Below are 19607 nucleotides of genomic sequence, written 5' to 3' on the forward strand. Positions count from 1 at the left end.
TTCCAACTGATAAATTTCCATATTTAATTGTAAGAGAATGGAAAATGATCGCACTAAAGTGTGACGAGGATATATTTGGCAGCAAATAATTTGTGCTGCTTGAAACAAGACTTGCGCTATAGTACAACTATCCAAGACCAGTATTTAATGTGACCACAATTGAAACAAGACTTGCGCTGTAGTGGGATGCTTACATGTCATCTAAATAGTCATAAAAATATGAAAAAATTTAACAAGATAGATTAATATGAGTTATATCACTCCACCAACATGTAAGTTTAAATTCAACTTCTATAAGTTGTAGCAAAAATAACAAAAACAATTATGAATATGTGTAGTTTTAGTTTTGTTTGTTATTTTTGCTATAACTTATAGAAGTTGAATTTAAACTTGTATGTTTGTGGAGTGATATAACTCACATTAAACTATCTTATCAAATTTTTTTATATTTTTAATGACTATTTAAATGACATGCAAGCAACGGGTGTACGTACACTCGTGTGTAAAAAACTGTTTCGGCGCTGTAGTTACAAAGATCCTACAACATTAGAGCGGAAGAAGGTTGACAATATTGCCCTGAATTCTTCTGCCAGTTATACACTAAATATGTCCTTAATCAGTGAATACAATCTGACTATTTGTTTAAAATTTTGTACAAATATATCATATTATGTTTTTTTTTGAAAAAATATCAATATCACTGGACTGTGTGATGGCTGAGTAATTAAGGCTATGGAGTAACCCAAAGGTTCCTTCTAGCTCGCTTCTAGCTCAACCAAATTTTTGGATGAGATAAAGTTTGATCCGTCGATCACAACGATATAAAATTTAGAGTTCTACTAAATAAGCCCTGCTACATAGTCTCTCCGTCCCACCCAAAAACCTAGAAATTCGTTTTTTATCTATAAAAAAGGAACTAATTAACCCATGTTAATTTTTTTTCTCGAATATGAACTTATAAATATCTTTTTCTCAAATATGAACTTATAAAAATAATAGTTGACTGTACTAAACTTCTCTTCGTAAACACTAGGCATTTTTAGTTTGAAACCAAAATATATTGACATAATTTGATTAGTAAATCGCCTATTGTTTGTTTTGTGAGCAATATTTGCTCATAACTCACATATGTCGCCACATAGTGGCATTAACAAAAACTTGTCCACGATTTGGCATTTTGGCATTAACTATATTTTGGCATGTAACAAACCAAACAAAACCACTGTGACGACTGAACTGTTATTTGCAAACAATTAGAGATAAAATTAATGAAGTACATCGATGTAATGCCAAGTGATAATTCAAGCAAAACCCCAAATTAAAGGCAAACTCAAACAGTATATATATCAATCCTGTCCAGACCTCAAAACAAACCCCTAACCTAAAAAAAGAAGAAAAAAAAATTACAGAGCACCCCCAAGGAGCTGCTTCTTCTCCGACGAGTCAGACGTGGTGCTGGACGTTGTGCATGTCGAGGCCCTTGAGCCGGACGGTGGACTCCACCTGGCCCTTGAGCGTGCCGTGCTCGCGCAGCCTGGCCACGTCGGCGCGCCGCTTGGCCTGCTCGGCGAGCTCCGACAGCTCCCTGTAGCTCCTCCGCTCGTTCACCAGGTCTTCCACCTCCGGCGTCTTCAGCCCGTGCAGCGTCCTCTGCGCCGTCGCCCACTGCGCCTCCCTCTCCCCTCTCCCGTAGTCCTTCTTGCTCGTGAACGCCACCTGCGCGCGTGCACCCACAATGTTAGAGTTCATGGCGGCGGCGTACGGCGGCGCGCCATGGCTGGCTGGCTGGCTGGCCGGAAAAGAAATAGATACCTTGCGCTCGATGAGGGTGTCCCAGGCGCGGCCGCTGAGGGCGTAGCGGACGGCGAACTTGAACCAGTCGAGGGGGATGAAGGTGACGACGCTGTAGAGCCAGATCACGCCGGCCCACCGCCACCCGATGCCCCTCATGTGCGCGAATCCCAGGTCGAGGTACACCGTCAAGCACGTCGCCACCTGCAGCAACAATGGCGATCGATCAGCGGACCTGTCCATCGGCGGCGCGAGGAGAGCCCGCCGACGACGAGGAGACGCAAGGAGGACGAGGGGGCTTTGCTTACGATCTGCGCGATGGCGAAGGCGACGCACAGAAGCATCCCCGGGCGCTCCACGAAGCACCAGCTGCGCGACCTCGTCACGAAGATGAGCGCCTGACTGATGATGCTCACCTGCAGGTACAGCGCCGACATCATCTCATCCTTCTCCAGCAACGGCTTCACATGGAACGTGTTCTGCACACACACATTGATCCATCCATCAGTGCTGGAAAAAAAATTGCATCTTTGATGATCGACAGCAGCAGCAGCAGGAGGTGTACGGTGAAGAAGTCGGTGCTCCTCATGGCCCAGAAGAAGACGACCGTCATGACGGCAAGGTAGGTGCCGTAGACGATGCCGGTGATGAAGATCTCCGGCAGCTTCCAGCTGTCCGGCTGCGGCGACGGCTTCACTCTGTCCTTGGCGATTGTCATGATTGTTCCTGCATCATCGTCGTCAGTGCACCATAGTCAGTTTAAAGCACTTGAGCTTGTTCAATTCTGTTCCAAGAATCGGAGCTCACCGTCGTTAAGAATGGCGATGATCAGGATCATGAACGGTGAGAAGTCGAACTTCCAGATCAGCGCGATGAGCATGAACCCAAGCTGCACATTTGTAACAGAGATATATATTTCTCAGACAAAGTGTTCATGGCATGATTCTTGAAGAATCGACAACGACAAACAATCAATTTAACTTACCACGATACGGATGGTGATCGAAACCGCGTAAATCTGCAAACCATGAACAAATGTGACCATCAGTAAAAAGAGTTTCTGATTGTGATGGAAAATTCTTCAAATGCAGGCCATGGTGATTACCGTGTAGTTCTTCATTCGTTGGAAGATGGCACGGCTTGTGAGCACGGCGCTGATGATGACGCTGAGACCCGGCTCGGTGAGCACGATGTCGGAGGCGCTCCTGGCGGCGTCGGTGGCGTCGGCGACGGCGATCCCGATGTCCGCCCTCTTCAGCGCCGGCGCGTCGTTGACGCCGTCGCCGGTCATCCCGCAGATGTGCTTCATCTCCTGAAGCTTCTTCACGATCTCGTACTTGTGCTCTGCAACCACACAACGACATTGGCGGCGACAAGTTCACACCAAGAACCTCCATGGAATTTTGAAGCCAGCCAGCCATGGCCGTGAGAACACATGCCTGGGAAGACGCCGGCGAAGCCGTCGGCCTTCTCGATGAGCTCGTTGATGGGGACGGAGGCGATGGAGTCATCCATGTCATGGCTGAGAAGCGCCGACGAGGGGTACATGTTGCTTCCCATGCCGAGCCTCCTCCCGGTCTCCTTGGCGATGGCGAGCTGGTCACCTGCACCACCAACGGCAAACGCTTATATATCTCGCCATGAACAACGTGAACTGCGGACCATGTGTTCGACCAAAAGAACCAGAGTGAGTGAGCTTTTACCAGTGATCATCTTGACGTTGACGCCGAGGTGGAGCGCACGCTTGATGGTCTCGGCGCTGTCGTGCCGCGGCGGGTCAAACAGCGGCAGCAGCCCGACGAACTCCCACTTCCCGCCGGGGCTCTCCTTGTTCTTCTCTGGCACCTCTTGCCTCGCGACAGCGAGCGACCGGAGGCCGCGGTCGGCGTACTTGACGATCACCACGTGCGCCCTCTTCTTGATGTCGTCGCTGCAGTTGCACAGCGACAGAATCTGCACGACAACGCCGCCATGGAAAAAATAAAAGGAAGTGAGAGCTGGAGCCTACAGCCATGGCGGAGATGCAAGCAAGCAGGACGAAGCAACAGGTGAGATCAAATCGAATCCATGGATGCTTGCCTGCTCGGGGGCTCCCTTGCTGACGCGGTGCCATGTGCCGTCGTCGACTTTGATGTACGTGAGGGCGGTGCGCTTGTCGACGGGGTTGAAGGGGAGGAAGTGGACCTCCTCGATGCCGCGGCGGGCGTCCTTGGGGTCGCCGAGCATGCCGACCATGGCGGTATCGATAGCGTCCTGGTTCTCGACGCGCGACGCCCTGGCGGCGAGGAGGATCACGTCTTCCTTGCCCACGCCATCGGCGAACACCTCGATGAAGTCCTTGTCGACGCTGAGCTTGTTCAGGGTGAGGGTGCCGGTCTTGTCGCTGCAGAGCACGGTCATGGCAGCCATCTCCTCGATCGCCGTCATGCGCTTGGTTATGGCACCCTGCTTGGACAGGCGGTGCGACCCGATCGCCATGGTGACCGACAGCACGGTGGGCATCGCGATGGGGATGCCGCCGATGAGGAGGACGAGCAGGTTGTCTATGCCATCGCGGTAGAGGCGGTGCTGGATGGGGTACATGACGATCACCTCGATGACCATCCCGATGGCAATGGCGGCGATGCAGAAGTTGCCGATGGCGCGGAGCACCTTCTGGAAGTGGCCGACCTGGTTGGTGCTGTCGACGAGGTGCGCCGCCTTCCCAAAGAAGGTGTGCACGCCGGTGGCGATGACGACGGCGTTGATCTCGCCCTGCTTGCACGTCGACCCCGAGTAGACGCTCTCGCCGGGGCACTTGGCCACCGGCAGCGACTCGCCGGTGAGCGCCGACTGGTCCACCTTAAGCGAGTCGCCCTGGAGGAGGCGCGCGTCGGCCGGCACGATGTCGCCGAGCTTAATGCTGATTATGTCGCCGGGGACGAGGATGGCGGCCTCCTCCTCCACCCACCTCCCGTCGCGCAGAACCTTCGTCTTGGGAGCCAGGTTCGCCATGAGCGCCTCGGCGGCGCTGCCGGCGTTGCTCTCCTCGAAGTACGATATGCTCGAGTTGAGCAGCAGCAGCACCACGATCCCGACGAAGTCCTGCCAGTCCGGCGGCCGGTTGCCGCCGTTCGCCAGCGCGATCGCCATGATCGCCGCCACTTCCATCACCCACGACAGCGGGTTCCACATGAACCCCAGAAACTTCAGTATCCTACTCTCCTGTTACACCACCACCGCTATTGTTACACCACTCCAAAGATCATCCAACTCAACACCAAAAATCAAATCAACACCAAAAAAAATAAGAAAAAAAGGAAAGAAAAGACGGACTTTTTTCTCCTCGAGTTTGTTGGGGCCGAAGACGGCGGCGCGCTGGTTGCCCTCGTCGGTGGTGAGACCTTTCTCGGTGCATTTGAGAAGCTCGAACACATCGGCCAACGGGATGTTCTCCTGCCATGGAAAACGATTACTTAACTATTGAAAAGCAATAATAAACATAGATTAAGAAGTTGGTTAATAAAAAAAATCTTTGCAACATAGGCAACTAATCAGTGATGATTATCGTTATCATTAGTTAGATGGTTGGGTACATGCTAATTCCCTCGTGAATAAAAAAAGAACAAAAAAAAGGAGGGATTTCCTTTTGTTGTCGATCACATGAGCGAGAGGAGATTAAATCCTTGAAGCAATCAGATTCGATATACCTTTTTCTCAGCGATTGCATGCTTCCAACTAGGAAAAAGAAAACTAGAAAACAAAATACTGCATGCATTCAAAAACCCAGAAAAATTCAAAAACAAATTAAGAGAAAAAAACATAACTCGCCAAAAATAAACTCCATTTGCAAACAATACGATCAACTTGCACCAGCAGCAACAGTGCATCGTCCTCACCAAATTAATGGCCTCGTCCCTGATCTGCTCGAGCCCATTCGCCGTCGCCGTCGCCATCGCCATCGCCATCGCCATCTCCAACTCGCTCGCGCGGGCACCGGGGTCGCAGCCGCCGCAGAAGCAGAAGCAGACGGCAGCAACAGACGACCGGCCGGGTTGAGATTGAAGAAAAGAGCTTCCTTTAATATAGGGGTAGACCGGTGCTGCCCGACTCCGACTCGTTCGTTTATAGTCGGACAGCCTGTCTCTCGTCTATGTGACGGCCTCTCACGGCAAACGGATCGGCTGTGTGCTTTTGAAGTCTCGTTTTCGAGCAGAGCATGATTTTTCATCTTTTCTGCTGCGGACCGAGCATCTTTTTTCTTTTGCCCTGCATTTAATATCAAATTTACAGCGTTGTTGTAATTTTTAATCACTAGATATGTCAAGACAATGTACTGTAAGTTTTAACATCAAAATTTTGTCACCTAAATGAATAATCATTATTATTGTGATTTGTTGGTAGATTATTTTGATTATTGTACAAAGTTGACGAGAAAAATATTTTCACATATAAATATTTTATTTATGTATAAATTTTACAAACATAAATATTTTATTTATAGCCCTGTATATAGTTTAGAAGGCCAATTAAAGAGCGCTGGTTTCCGCTAAAATTTCACAGTTTGGTAATCGGTAAATTATTTATAAAGCTAACCTAGATCCCACGACATTCAAATAGAGGTGGATTTGTTTGTTAATTAGATAGGAGTTCATCGTAATTAACATATATTACGGTAGCCATAATTATATTAAGAATTTATATTTCTTCTACAATATTATAAAAGGACTAACAATTCTGCAAGAAATTTTCTGTCAATCGAGTGGGCAGCATGCCGTCATTCACCTCGCCCGAGTGGGCTAAGCGCGAGCTTAGGGCTAGCCTCACCTGAGTGGGCCTACGTGACGTCATCCGCGAACGCATTATAAGGTTGATTTTAAAGTTAATTTTATCTCGCTACATGTTGCCCAGAAACTCGAGATGATGTATAGCTCACTGAGGTGAGTCGATCTAAACTCCTGTCGAGTTATTAATTCACTCTTACTGATATATATCTCTACTGGATGCTGATACCATATTAATCAATCTCTGTTAACATATACGCATATATATTTACATATTTTCGATAGTGAGTTTTTACGTATACTCATGTTGTTTTTTTAATTTGACGCCGTTTACTTTTAGGTGTATATTTGATTATTTTTGTCTTATTCAAAAAATTATGTAATAGTTAACTAATTTTTTTATGATTTGATTTATAACTATATAAACTTTAAGCATGACTTATAGTTTTCATATTTAGATAAAAATCTAAATAAGATGAGCGGTAAAATATAGAGAAAATCTAGTCCATACCATTGAGTTTGCATCGATTCAACAATCTGTCATTGACTTTGTCGAGTTCTAAGATATATCCTCAGTTAGTAGTTTTCTCTATAATATATTCTTGATCCTATGCATTTGTAATAAATGTTCAAAATACTCTTTAGACATACAAGATTGACTATAGATTTATCATGTTAGAAGATCAAGAAAATTATAAAAAAATTTCCTAGCATCGTAACAAATCATTATAGTTTCTGAATATCTTTTAAGATTATTTTTCGTATTTTATTTTTTGGAAAAATATTTTCTCGATCTTAAAAGATACCCACAAACTATAATGATTTGTTAGGATGCTAGACAAAATTTTTTATAATTTTCTCGATCTTCTAACATGATTAATTAATAGTCAATCTTGTATGTCTAAAGGGTATTTTGGATATTTATTAGAAATGCATAGGATCCAAGGATATATTGTAGAGAAAACTGTTAACTGAGGGTATATCTTAGAACCGGATAAAGTCAATGGCAGATCGATGAATCGATACCAACTTAATGGTATGGAGTAGATTTTCTCTTAATATTTTATGCAAATTGATCCGTCATCCGTGCATATACCGTACGTAATTAATGATGAAAACAAGCTCCCCGTTGGATACAAATCATAATTTAAGATTGTTAACAGAACCAGCGTCCCAATCTCTAAGGAGTAACGCCTGACGGCCAGATACAATCGTAACGGCTTCTCACTCCATGTAACACCAAAATTTGGTAAAATTTCTTAGTAAATTCGGTTAAGGAAAGATGTAATCAGCCGATGAAGATTTTATTTGGAAGAGACCAAATTTAAGAAGAAATCGTAAAGACCAAGACATGACGGTATAAATTTATCTACTAATTAGAGTTAGTTAAGGATTTTTCTTTATCTTTAAGGGAGTTAGAGTCCGATTAGAACTTATTTGTTTTCTTTTATTTATTAGAAACCGTGTCGTATCCAATACGGATTAGAGTTAGAGTCCAAATAGGACTCGTTTGTTATTTCTTTTTATCTATTAGGAGTCATGTGTCATGTTCGACATGGACTACTATCCATCCAAGGGTATAAGTATATATGCCCAAAGTCATTGTAAATCATCTATATCCACGTAGTATAGATCAATTATTTTTGGCGTATCGCCAGCCTCCTTCCCGAGGTTTCTAACTCCAGTGAAACTTGGCACCTGACGTGGGGCTACATCGTATCGATCTTCGGTGGAGGGGTAAGACCTACGTTCCGCCGGCCAAGGTAACCGTATCGGCTAGATTAGAACTGTCTCGGTTCAGTCCGATCTTCTAATTTGGTTGTGCGGTTGCTAATTATCCTATCAGTTTCAGCTTAGGTCACATTCGTGTCTTGAGTTAATTTTGGGTCGACCAATTTGGGCGATTTGATATTTGCTATTTGACATATTCAATCTAATATTGTCTCGGTTCGGTCCGATCTAGTAGATTGTGTTTATCAGATGGTTTATATCATATCAATGTATTTTGCTCATTGTTTTATCGAAGTACCAGCCGATAAGTTATTACTCATTGGCTTGAAAACAATCTAGATGTGTTTAGTATCTATCCTGACATTGCGAGACGCAATCTTGAACTGTCTCGGTTTGGTCCGATCTTCCATGATTATTCTTAGCAATTTGAGCTAGATATTTTATATATCTTGATCGTTTGTCAGTTGTTTATAGCCGATGATCTTTGTCGGTCTACATGCTTGTCATATTTACATCAGTAGAGTAAGTCAATTGCCTAACTGTATTATTTTTATACCAATCGGTTGGATTTACTTAGATTGATAATCATTTTATGTTGCATCGACTTATGAGTATTACATGCAAGTTGGTTTTAACCGATCGTAACAAAGGATTTCCCTGTTTATTTAACTACTCGAGTTTACATGTATCGGATTCTCAGCCAATCCAACCTTTCAACAGCCAATCGGTTAGCCGATCAGCTAAGCGCTGCTACGTCAACGTCCGATCGGCTGGTTTCTCAGTTACCCATCGGCTCGATAGCCGATCGGTTTGTTTTACTGTTTATATCTTGCCAGTTGCAGGATCAAACTAACTGACATGCCCGCGCACCTTCTAAGAATTTAGTTCCTGCACTGGAGCGTTATAAAAAGTGACTCACAGACCTTCATGTGTGACACGTTGTCGGATCGTATTTTGACGTCAACGTATACATATACTAATACGTATACTAATAATATATTTTGATAGGAGCTCTTACATTAAGACGAAAGATCTATAAAGATTGCATGCTATGGGCTTTTTTTAAAAAACCCATTTAATATTAACTAATGCACATCAATCCGTGTACTATATAATTATATATGGTACGTAATGATCAAAACAGGTCCCAACCGGACACAATCATACTAAGATCGTCATGAACATAACCTCTCCATCTCCCAATTTTTAAGGGTTCCGTCGTCCGTTTAGCATGACTGTGTAACTATTTGTTCCGAGTCACGCTGAATCGAAGGATAAGATGCTCTGGTCTCTCGTACCAGAAGTATTCGGTTTGAACCCACGCAAGCACACAACACCGACCATTTACTTTCTTTTTTGTTGCAGCGCTAAGCGCTCGAATCAGTTATGTGTGAAAGGTAATTTACTTTACTTTTTTTTCTAAAAAAATCCAATCTATGTAATAATACAATTAACAATAAAAATACAATAGTAATACCCCTACGATTTCGTTTTTAAAAATAAAATGACAATAGCGCTATGATTCCACTTTTTTTTAAAAAAAAAACCAACTAGATGTTTCTCCTTAGGGATGAAAGTGGTACGGATAGTTTCCGAGTTCCGGACCTGTTTTTAAATTCGGATAGCTTTGGTTCGGATTTTTTCGGATATTCTCGGATTCAGATTCGAATTCAGATATTTTTGATCGGATACGGTAGTACTTTTATCCAACTGATAACGGAAACGATCGAAACTATCCGGTTTTTTTTACCGGATATCCGGTTTGTTTCGCTCCTCCTTCGGTTTCTCTCGCTTCAGGCCTGGCACGTATGGTATGGCCTCATGCAGGCGAAGCAGCAGCTGGCCAGCTACCTGCAGGCAGCCAAGGCAGGCAGCGAGCGGCGAGGTCGGGTCCGGAGGCCGTCTCGGCCGGGGGCAAGGGGCGCACGGTGGTTGGTGACGGGACTGACGGCTGGTTTGTCCTGCGTGGCAAACATATACTTACGATAAATTTGGGCACTTTTCTTTAATTTTTTAGTCTGGTTGACTTGTGATTATCTATTTGATGTGTGTCAATTTTCTAGGTGCGTGTGATTGAGATATGGTTATGATGGTTTTTCATAATGTGCTTCATTGGAAGTCAGTTGTATAGCTATTGTTTTAGATAAATAATAAGCTATATCTCTTCGTTGATTTTAGAAGCTCGGTTTGAGGGGTTTTTATACTTTGGTAATTATTCGTTACCGTATTCGTTCCGATTGGCATTCGCTCCGTATCTGTATTCAACAATATTCGATTCTATTTTCGTATCCGGAGTTTCCGATTCCGAAAAAAAATATGAAAAAAAATATGATAAAACTAGTTTCCGTCCGTATCCGATCCGTTTTCATCCCTACTTCTCCTCAACAGAACCTAAATTTATGTCCAATTCGGATTAATTTCAGCCCACCATAGAAAATCAAAAGGAGTAGTATTCAGATAACTTTGTTGCAAATTACTTAATAGGGTTTAGTGTGCCTCAGCTTACTTTATAGTTGAAATACCACTTATCTTATTTAATTTGTTTACGATGTTGAACAAAATTTAATGTTCTCAATTATCAGCTTTCCGATGCAACACATACTTCCCAATTCAATTATATCTTGATCATAATTTACTATTCCTGACTCGACAAATAATTTATTTTTAAAACTTATTTTAAAAATTTATTTTTAATAACAACCTACCTGTTATAAAAGAATGCATGGATAAATGCATATTCTAAATATTATTGAAATGATGGATAGATATATTTTGAAATAATGTGAAAGTGAAGTAAAGGATCATGTCGCTTCATTTGTTTAAAAGAGCAATTTCACTATCACCAAGAGGTACTACTGTTTCCTATATAAAATTTAGTATCTCTTGATACCTTAGGTACTAGAAGGTACCAAATTTTATATAGAAAAGAATGACACCTCATAGTACCTCCTCAAGCATAGGAGCATAGGAAAAAAGCTCCGTTCAAAAACCATCCAAAGAATTATAAAAAAAACCTTAAAAAATGACAACACTTATACAAAATATATACATATTTCTTAGGTCTAAACTCAACACATCTATTGAGATAAAAAAAAAATAAATTCAGCGTAGGAATAGTAGTGGCACAGTACACACACCTGAATATCTTTTTGTTTCTCAATGTGTATATATATCGAATTTGAATTTGATTTTTTGTGGAGTAATGGATGTTACTATACTCTACATTATAATTTTTTCATACTTTTTTGTAACTATTTGCATTATATTTAGAAGTAAAAGGTACCATAGAGTGAACAACCCCTCGGAGGATTAGAATTCATTCCGAATAATATGTCATATTTATATGTTAAGCTTAATTAATTTAGAGCTAGCTACTGAGTTCTAACTATACAGATGGACTAGATAAAACACGCAACACCGTTTCTTATTTAAATGGACAGGTATCCACGCCATCCTACGGTTAACCTCACCTCAAGCTATGCATCATGCACGCATATATACCCTCTCTCTATCAAAAAAAAGAAAAAAGGTACATATACGACATGACGCACTTGGAGTATACGACTGCATGCAATGTGATACCTCCAGCTCGATCAAGTCCAACTTAGCAAGCAAGGAATTCGATCCAATTTCGGAATTAAAACGAGCTTAATCAATTGGAATTTGAAGATAAATGGTAATTGATTTGAACATATATATAAATTAATTTGGGAAAACGTGAGTGCTTGCTCCTACCATTAAGCTTGGACCAAAAGCATGTTTAGGACATGCTGCTCCTACTATAGATGTAGCTGGATCATGGGTTGTTTGCTAATTGCAACATATATATCAAAGCTTGCAGGGCATGAAAAGAGACCCTACTGTCCATGGATATGCTCCAACTGCGATCCAAGTATCATCCATGCTTTATTCTTAGCTCACATCCCTGCCCTTTGATTTGATATATATTCGTCTCTTCCTTTTTCTACATATGATGTTTCTTGGATTTGATTGTATCCCTTTTTTGTCATTGGAGACAAGAATCCATCGATCGTGTTGTGTTGACGGAGAAAATATTCGTCTCATCTTTTCGCTTCCACTCGGCTTATAAGCCAAAATTTAAATTTTTAACCTTAAATTTAAAGTTGATTTTAGGATTTTTTTTTACCATAGTTTATTTTGAGCTTGGACTTTTAATCGCTAAGAATATTACACGTATAAAAATTTTATTCATATATTATTTATAGTTTATAAATATACCGTTCGGCTTTTTTCATAAAACATGCAAATAATTACCCCCTATCTGCTTTTGTTTTTATGCATGCAAGAGGAGAATGTACATGCATACACGCAAAGATCAGACGGATGTTCGGTCCTGTCGTACTTGCATGTACAGTAGATTGTCTCTCACGAGTGTTTATTAAAGTATTTTTTTCGTCAATTTATATTGTTTTATTTTATTTTTCATATAATTTTGAGTATTCATTTTTTCCCTGTGTTTACAGTTTATATTATTTTGTATGCACGCCAAAGTTAGAGATGTTACCTAAATTAATTGATATAGAAAGCTATCCATAACTATGAAGTAATAACATTTTTCATAATAATCTAACCGGACAACGTACAAACATATACTTACATATCTACAAATTAATCTCATCAAAAATACCATTCTCATGTCAAATTTATATGTGCCTGCAAATAATTTTTACCTAATAAACTATTACAAATTTCCTTTTCCCCTCTTTTTTCACTAATAAATTTTTAATCATTCATAAATTTATTATTTTTATACTTTTTTTTACCAAACTTCACTACAAATTATAGTCTATACATATATTTTTGTTTCCAAATTTTATTTTATTTTTATGAATTTACCTGGAATTTAAACGTCGGCGATTACTGAAACCGAGCCCAAGCGGTGGCTGCGGTTACCGCAGCAGTAACCGTGGTTGGAAATCCTGATTATTGCCACCTTATATTAAACATAAGTTTCACGATGACAATGTAAAAGCACGTTATACGTGTAAATTAGTGTTTTCCGTAGTTATTAGTGTTGCCATATTTTGTACTTTGACAACTGCACAAAAAATGTTTCAAACATATGCAACACCCACTATTCCACTAACCGGTGCAGTCATCACTGTACCTATGGGATAAAAAAAATTGAAACTCGTAATCTGAATCGGCTTGTATCAATCTTGACTTGGATTGGCTTGAACTCTAGTTGAATTTTAAATTATATTTGACCGAGATTTAATGCATTAAATTTGATGCACGGAGGATAGATAAAAAGTGTGCGTGATTTTAGGAGCCGGTAAATAGAAGGATGGTTTAATGAAATGTATGTATGATTTAGGGAACCCATAAAAGAAGGAAGATTGATTGAATGTGGACGTTCCACCTGATGTATATGATTTGAGCCATTGGATTTATCTAATAAGTAAAATAAGTTTGTGCACTATGGGAGTTTATGCACCGTAGGATAGATGTGTATTTACATTAAAACTCTGAAAAATATGATGGTAGTACATATATCCAAAATTTAATGGTGTCATAAAAAATCCCTGGAGAGTACTACAAATACCACCATGTCAGAAACAACGTATGCTATAACCTTTTTGCCAATATGAAAGTATATACTAATTTACATAATATCTCTCACTATATATATATATATATAATGATATTTAATTTATTTATGATGCAATTTATCTATTTGAGGCCATCGACTTTTGGGTCTATATTTAGATCCAAAGTTCAATGGTACCGTAAAAAACCAGAGGGCGTATTACAAATCCCTGCGTGTCAAACTGAACATGTGTATATGAGAGTGTGTATGTATATTACATAATGTAATTTATGCCCCATAATATTCCATTGATTTTTTTTATAATAGTGCATAATATTCTAATTTATAAATAAATAAATATGTAGGATGGCTATGAGCTAAAGAGATATTAATTGTTTAATCTACTGGTATACAAAGAGAATAAATGTGAAACCAACATAGTAAGTGGCGCACGAAATATCCTTTAAGTGTATCAATAATTCTAAATAATATGTTCAATTAATTGGCTAGATTTTATTGGACATTCTGTTACTGAATGCTTATTTTGTTATTCTTTATACCAGTGACATGTTAATTAATATTATAACATTATATTATTTTTTCTATGTGAATGTTTTTCACAAAATAAAAATGTTATAGTTGATGCTACCGTGTTGCATCGGGTCAAGTCAATTTTTATTATGAAAATTAAAATAAATTTTTAAAAAAAATTACGCGTTGAGTTGGGAAAAGTAAAGTGTATCAAAATTGTATCGGCAACTAAAAGACAAAAATAAATGTATTTGTAGCTAGCACATTTAGGTATCCATCAAATTTAAACACAAATAAAATATTTCTATTCATAAACTTTATACATAAATAAAATATTTATATGTAGAAATATATTTGCTCACAACAATCAAAATAATCTACACTAAAATCACAATAATAATGACTTGTGTCAGAGTCCGAGCTCCTCGAGCGGGAATTCACTGAACCCTCTTTTGTGTTCAGCACAGGGGTGCAGAGTTAGGTCCATGAAAACACCCCGATCGACAGAAAACGCAAAAGGAATTATATAGGTTCATGTCACCGGGAGGCGTAATACCCTACTCATGTTGCTTGAGCACTATCTGAGTAAATGCGTACAGGCGTCTGTGGGAAAGTTATCCTATGTCTTCTTCTGGCACTCCTTTTCTAACAGTGGGGCAGAGCCTCCGTTTATAGTAGTAAGGGGACACCATAAACGCCATGATCTTACCAACTACCAAAGCATAGACTATCATTACGCTACGGCTTATAGCCTATCATCATGCTTGGTCAACGCTGTGGCGATCTGGTTGATGTCACTCGGATCCAATCCAGTCCCATTCGTCAAAGGGAAGGTGTAGTGGGCAGCCATGCTGTCCTTGCCCAGTCCCATCAGTCTAAAAGCTGGTAGAGGGGTGGCCGCCCCTTTCCTACCCAGTCCTATCGGTCAGCGTCTAGACCTTAGGGCCAGCACTCATTCGGACCCAACAGTCTAAATGGGGCAGCTGCCCTTGCTTCTCCACAACTGTCCGTCGCATTTAATGCGACGACAACAGAGAGGGGACAGGTCATCCTTGCGGTGACAGGGGCATCGCCGCGCTGTCAGGGACGCATGTTCTTTTTTCGTCCCTTTTTCTGTGGGGAGCGAATAGGGGGGCGCATGCCCATGCCTATCATGGAGGACTGCGCACCTCAGGCCTTTTCCCATCCTAATAAATGCGGCAGTTGGGTACCAGGGCTGCGCTCGCCACGCAATGGGCCCCGTGGTGCCCGAGCCGTGCACCGAGGGGGTCTGGGGCGCCCCGACCCCTCCGCTCGACCAACCCTTTCGGGCCCGACCCTCAGGGGCGCGCGCCTCCTAGGCCCGACCTCCCTTTCCTCTCAGGCTTGGGAATTCCTAGACCCACAGTTGCCGTGTGCCAACCACTCAGGGGATATCTCCAGGCCCATATCTCCGACAACTTGATGTAAGAATTTTTTTAGGTGTCAATTATCTGGTGTTAAATTGCAATCTATTGTCTAATGTATTTGATAATAAAAAACACTTTAAATTAAGAATCAATCTAAATTTTAATTAATTAATTAGTCGCTAATCAGGTTAGCTAGCTGCAACGAAAAAGAACTAGAAAGGTCGCATGGCAAAAGCCGTGCCCCTCACGGTACGGAGGGGCAGCAGCGCAGCTGCGAGCGGCGGAGACGGCGGTGCGGCGAGGCGGCTCTGCGGGCGGCGGAGACAGCGGCGCGGGCGGCGGGGAGATCCGGTGGCAGTGGGCGGCGCAGGCAACGGCGCGGCACACGATGGCGGGGCGACCCGGCGGTGGTGGTGGGAGGCCGGAGGTCAGCGCTGGCTGGACCGAGCCACCCAGATCCGCCGTTCGCTTGGTCCAAGCTTAGGCCACCGCCCCTACGCCTCGATCTGCCGCCTGGCCGCCGTCCCAAGAGCTCCGCCGCCGGAGTTCCAGCCGCTGTCCCCTACCGCCGGCCAGAGCCACCGGCCCCGCCGTTAGGCCCCGAGTTGCCTATATTCGCTGCCCGCTCGGTCCGTGCTCCAGCCGCCGCCGTGGCGCCTCGATCCGTCGCCCGGCCGCTTCCGAGATCCGGCCGTCGCCGCGGAGCCTCGATGCACCGCCGCCGTGCCTCGATTCGAACGTTGCGTGCGTGGGGTGAACACTGGAAGCAGGCTGTGCCACGTGGCCCAATGGCAGCGCGCGAAAACGGCCAGCTTTCAATATAATAGAGCGATGAGGTATAAGCACGTCACCTCGTCCATATCAAATCTAATACTCAGAATTAATCAAACATAATATCTCATCAGTACTATATATGAAGGACGGTGTCGTGGGCTCCCTAGCGCAGGGCTCGCTGGAGCTCGCCAACTTCGACCCAGCACGCGTCGTGGCCCGTCGACCGGGAGACCGTTCTACAGCAAAGAGATACGCTCAGCCGAATTCGTACTCCCTTTAGCTAATCTCAGCCTCCTCGTCTGCTGGCTGCCAATCGTCCTCCGCTTCTGCAAAGCGCTAGCTCTAGTGGCGGCTAGCTTCGCAGACGGCATGCAGGTGCGGCTCGAGCACATCAGGGACGAGGCGGTTCATCTGGTGAGGACGATCGATGCACTAGCTGCCGCTTTTGCTACTGCTAGCTGCTGCTGGTGCAAGTTGATTTTTTTTAAAATAAAGAAATTGGGTAGAGTTTTGTTTGCAAATGGAGTTTATTTTTGGCAAGTTATGGTTTTTTCTTCTTGATTTGTTTTCGAATTTTCATGGGTTTTCGAATGAATGCAATATCTCACCCAGATATCAGATGATCATGTTATAATAACATAACCGATTTAGATATTTCTGATTACACTCAAGTGTCCAATTAGTCTACGGCCATAATGGATGCTAGATCTTTTTGATTAACATTAGAGCTCCTAGAATGTCTAATTAATGGGTTTTTTTAGTATCCTTAAAATGTATATTGAGGTATTAAAAATTGTCGTGCAAAATTATGGTACCTTAAGATATATTGTACCTCGAGGTACTAAATTTTTATACTGAAAAATGTGTTAACTTGAGGTATTAATGTTAAAAAACTCTTAATGAATATATGTATAGATAGATATAGATACATCGTACATGAGTCCCCATGTTCTGTGACGGTTTGGGTTTGAACGCAGGATAGGCCTATAAAGCAACATAAGGTTTGGGTTTTAATTTGGGCCACATATAAGTAATCCTTAAGTAGGATAATCTACTGATATGGGCCATAATTAGATGCTACTGTTTTGCTCAGCCAAATGTGGGCCGAATGTTTAATTGATAAAGTGAAAACGGAAAATTGGACAGAAGGCCGTCCAAACCGAGCCAATTGTGAGTCCAGCATTGTAGTTTGCAATTGGGTTAATGGGCTGGATTTATTTAACTCGTTGGGGACCGAGTAGTCAGGCAAATCTTCTGGCTCAGCCTACTTAGATACTTGTCTGTACTCTTTTTTTTTTAAAAAAAAAAGATGCTTAATGTACAGATTTCAACCTTCCAAAAGGCCGGATTTATAAGTGTTCATATATAATTTAGAAGGCATGTGGTATGCTCGAATTGAGAAAATAATAAGGTGATTTTATTTACGTATAGATATTTTACTGTCTACTAAAAAAAAAACTCCGCGCGGGTTTAAGATTATCCGGATCATTCAACTAAGTCGAGAAAAATCTCTTTGAAAATGGCGCAACTGAAACACGAGAAGCATATATACTTGTACTGTGTGAGGAGGGATTTTTTGTTCCTTTTTTTTTCGAAACCTATATTATTATTCGATCCTGGGTTGACATTCCTCTATAGGTCTACCACGCCTTAATTACATGCATGCTCGCATTTATTGTCTATATTATATATATATATATATATATATATATATATATATATATATATATGTGTGTGTGTGTGTGTGTGTGTGGGGGGGGGGGGGTAAAAAGGACATATTTAATTAAGTACATTATGTGGGATGAAATGTGATAATGCGATTCTGGCACGGTAAGTTACAATTATTTATATAAGGCCATTCCTAATGTATGTTTTATGAACACGATTACCCAGAGTGACATGTTATCTAAAAATGTTTAAAACTGGGATAAAACACCCATCCCTTAATGCATAGTTTCATCTGTTGTTTCCTAGGTTATATGCAAGACACAAGATGTCTAGGTAATTGTGCATATAATGTTTCATCTCTCTCTTCATTAATACGTTGTCACATCATCAAAAATATCTACATGACACTCTATTTATTGCCCATGAAATTTTCACTGAGACTGGCCCTAATTTAGTTCACTAATACTACATCCGTTTCATATTGCAATACTTTCTAAGCCTTGTCTAAATTCATAAAATGATGAATGTATATAATTTATATATATGTCTAGACTCATTAGCGTCTATAAGAATTTAGGTAAGGCTAAAAATTCTTATATTATGAAACAGAATACGCAATTGTACTAGCCAGATCGACATGCAAACTGATAAGCCAGGAGAGAGCACGAAGTGCATAGTAGCAGACTAGCTATCTCACAATATATTAAAGAGTGAATTAAGAAGCTAAGATAATATATGATGAAATTGTGGTCGTCAAGGCTTGACATACAGCAGTGTTATATATTTTTTTTGTAAAATTTACAATGCAAAGTCAACAGACAGAGTGAAAGAATGTTGAACTGAATATTTCAATTATTATATGATAAAATTTACCGAGATCTAAAGAGATTTTATCGGTTATTGATTTCAATTGGATAGTTAATTGGATAAGATACATTTCTTGATTGTCCAATCAACTAGAGTACTAGACCACCAATATTATTGCCAAAACAATGGCATAATATTATTATCGGAGCAAACAAGATGTATTTGGCCCCAGAATTCAAAATTTTCTAGAGAATAAAATTATTTGTCTAGGAAAATGTACATTTTCTTTTGTTATTAAAGAGTGATTAATTGTTTGCATAAAATCGTGTAGTTTATGTTACAGAAATACATAAACTTCGCTAGGTAAACACATTCTTTCTACCACAACAAGATAATACATATAAAGAGTACTTTGCACTGTGCAGTGTAATTAAGGGCAACCAAATTAATGCACGCGCGCTGTGAGACATTTAATTGGAAACTCGATCATATCAAATTCTCCCTCTCTTCTCTAAGTAATCAAAGCCAATAAACATCTCCAACATTGAAATTAACTCTCAAGGGGGACGATGCATCGAGATAATATACATCGATGGAGAGAAT

General features: G+C 41.3%; 1 protein-coding gene across 1 annotated transcript; it reads right to left on the reverse strand.

Moving 5' to 3' along the window:
• Positions 1-1187: 1187 nt before the first annotated feature.
• Positions 1188-5804, reverse strand: LOC107304707 (plasma membrane ATPase-like). Its single transcript, XM_040526635.1, has 12 exons — positions 5670-5804; positions 5107-5226; positions 3871-4995; positions 3495-3744; positions 3231-3395; positions 2897-3135; positions 2777-2809; positions 2599-2680; positions 2357-2517; positions 2100-2270; positions 1813-1995; positions 1188-1716 (listed from the first exon to the last, which is right to left on the reverse strand). Exons 1-12 carry the CDS (start codon positions 5742-5744, stop codon positions 1444-1446), a joined length of 2877 nt encoding a protein of 958 aa, XP_040382569.1. The 5' UTR covers positions 5745-5804; the 3' UTR covers positions 1188-1443.
• Positions 5805-19607: the final 13803 nt, after the last annotated feature.

Source organism: Oryza brachyantha, chromosome 8 (genome assembly GCF_000231095.2).
Source record: "Oryza brachyantha chromosome 8, ObraRS2, whole genome shotgun sequence".
Taxonomy (NCBI): Eukaryota; Viridiplantae; Streptophyta; class Magnoliopsida; order Poales; family Poaceae; genus Oryza; species Oryza brachyantha.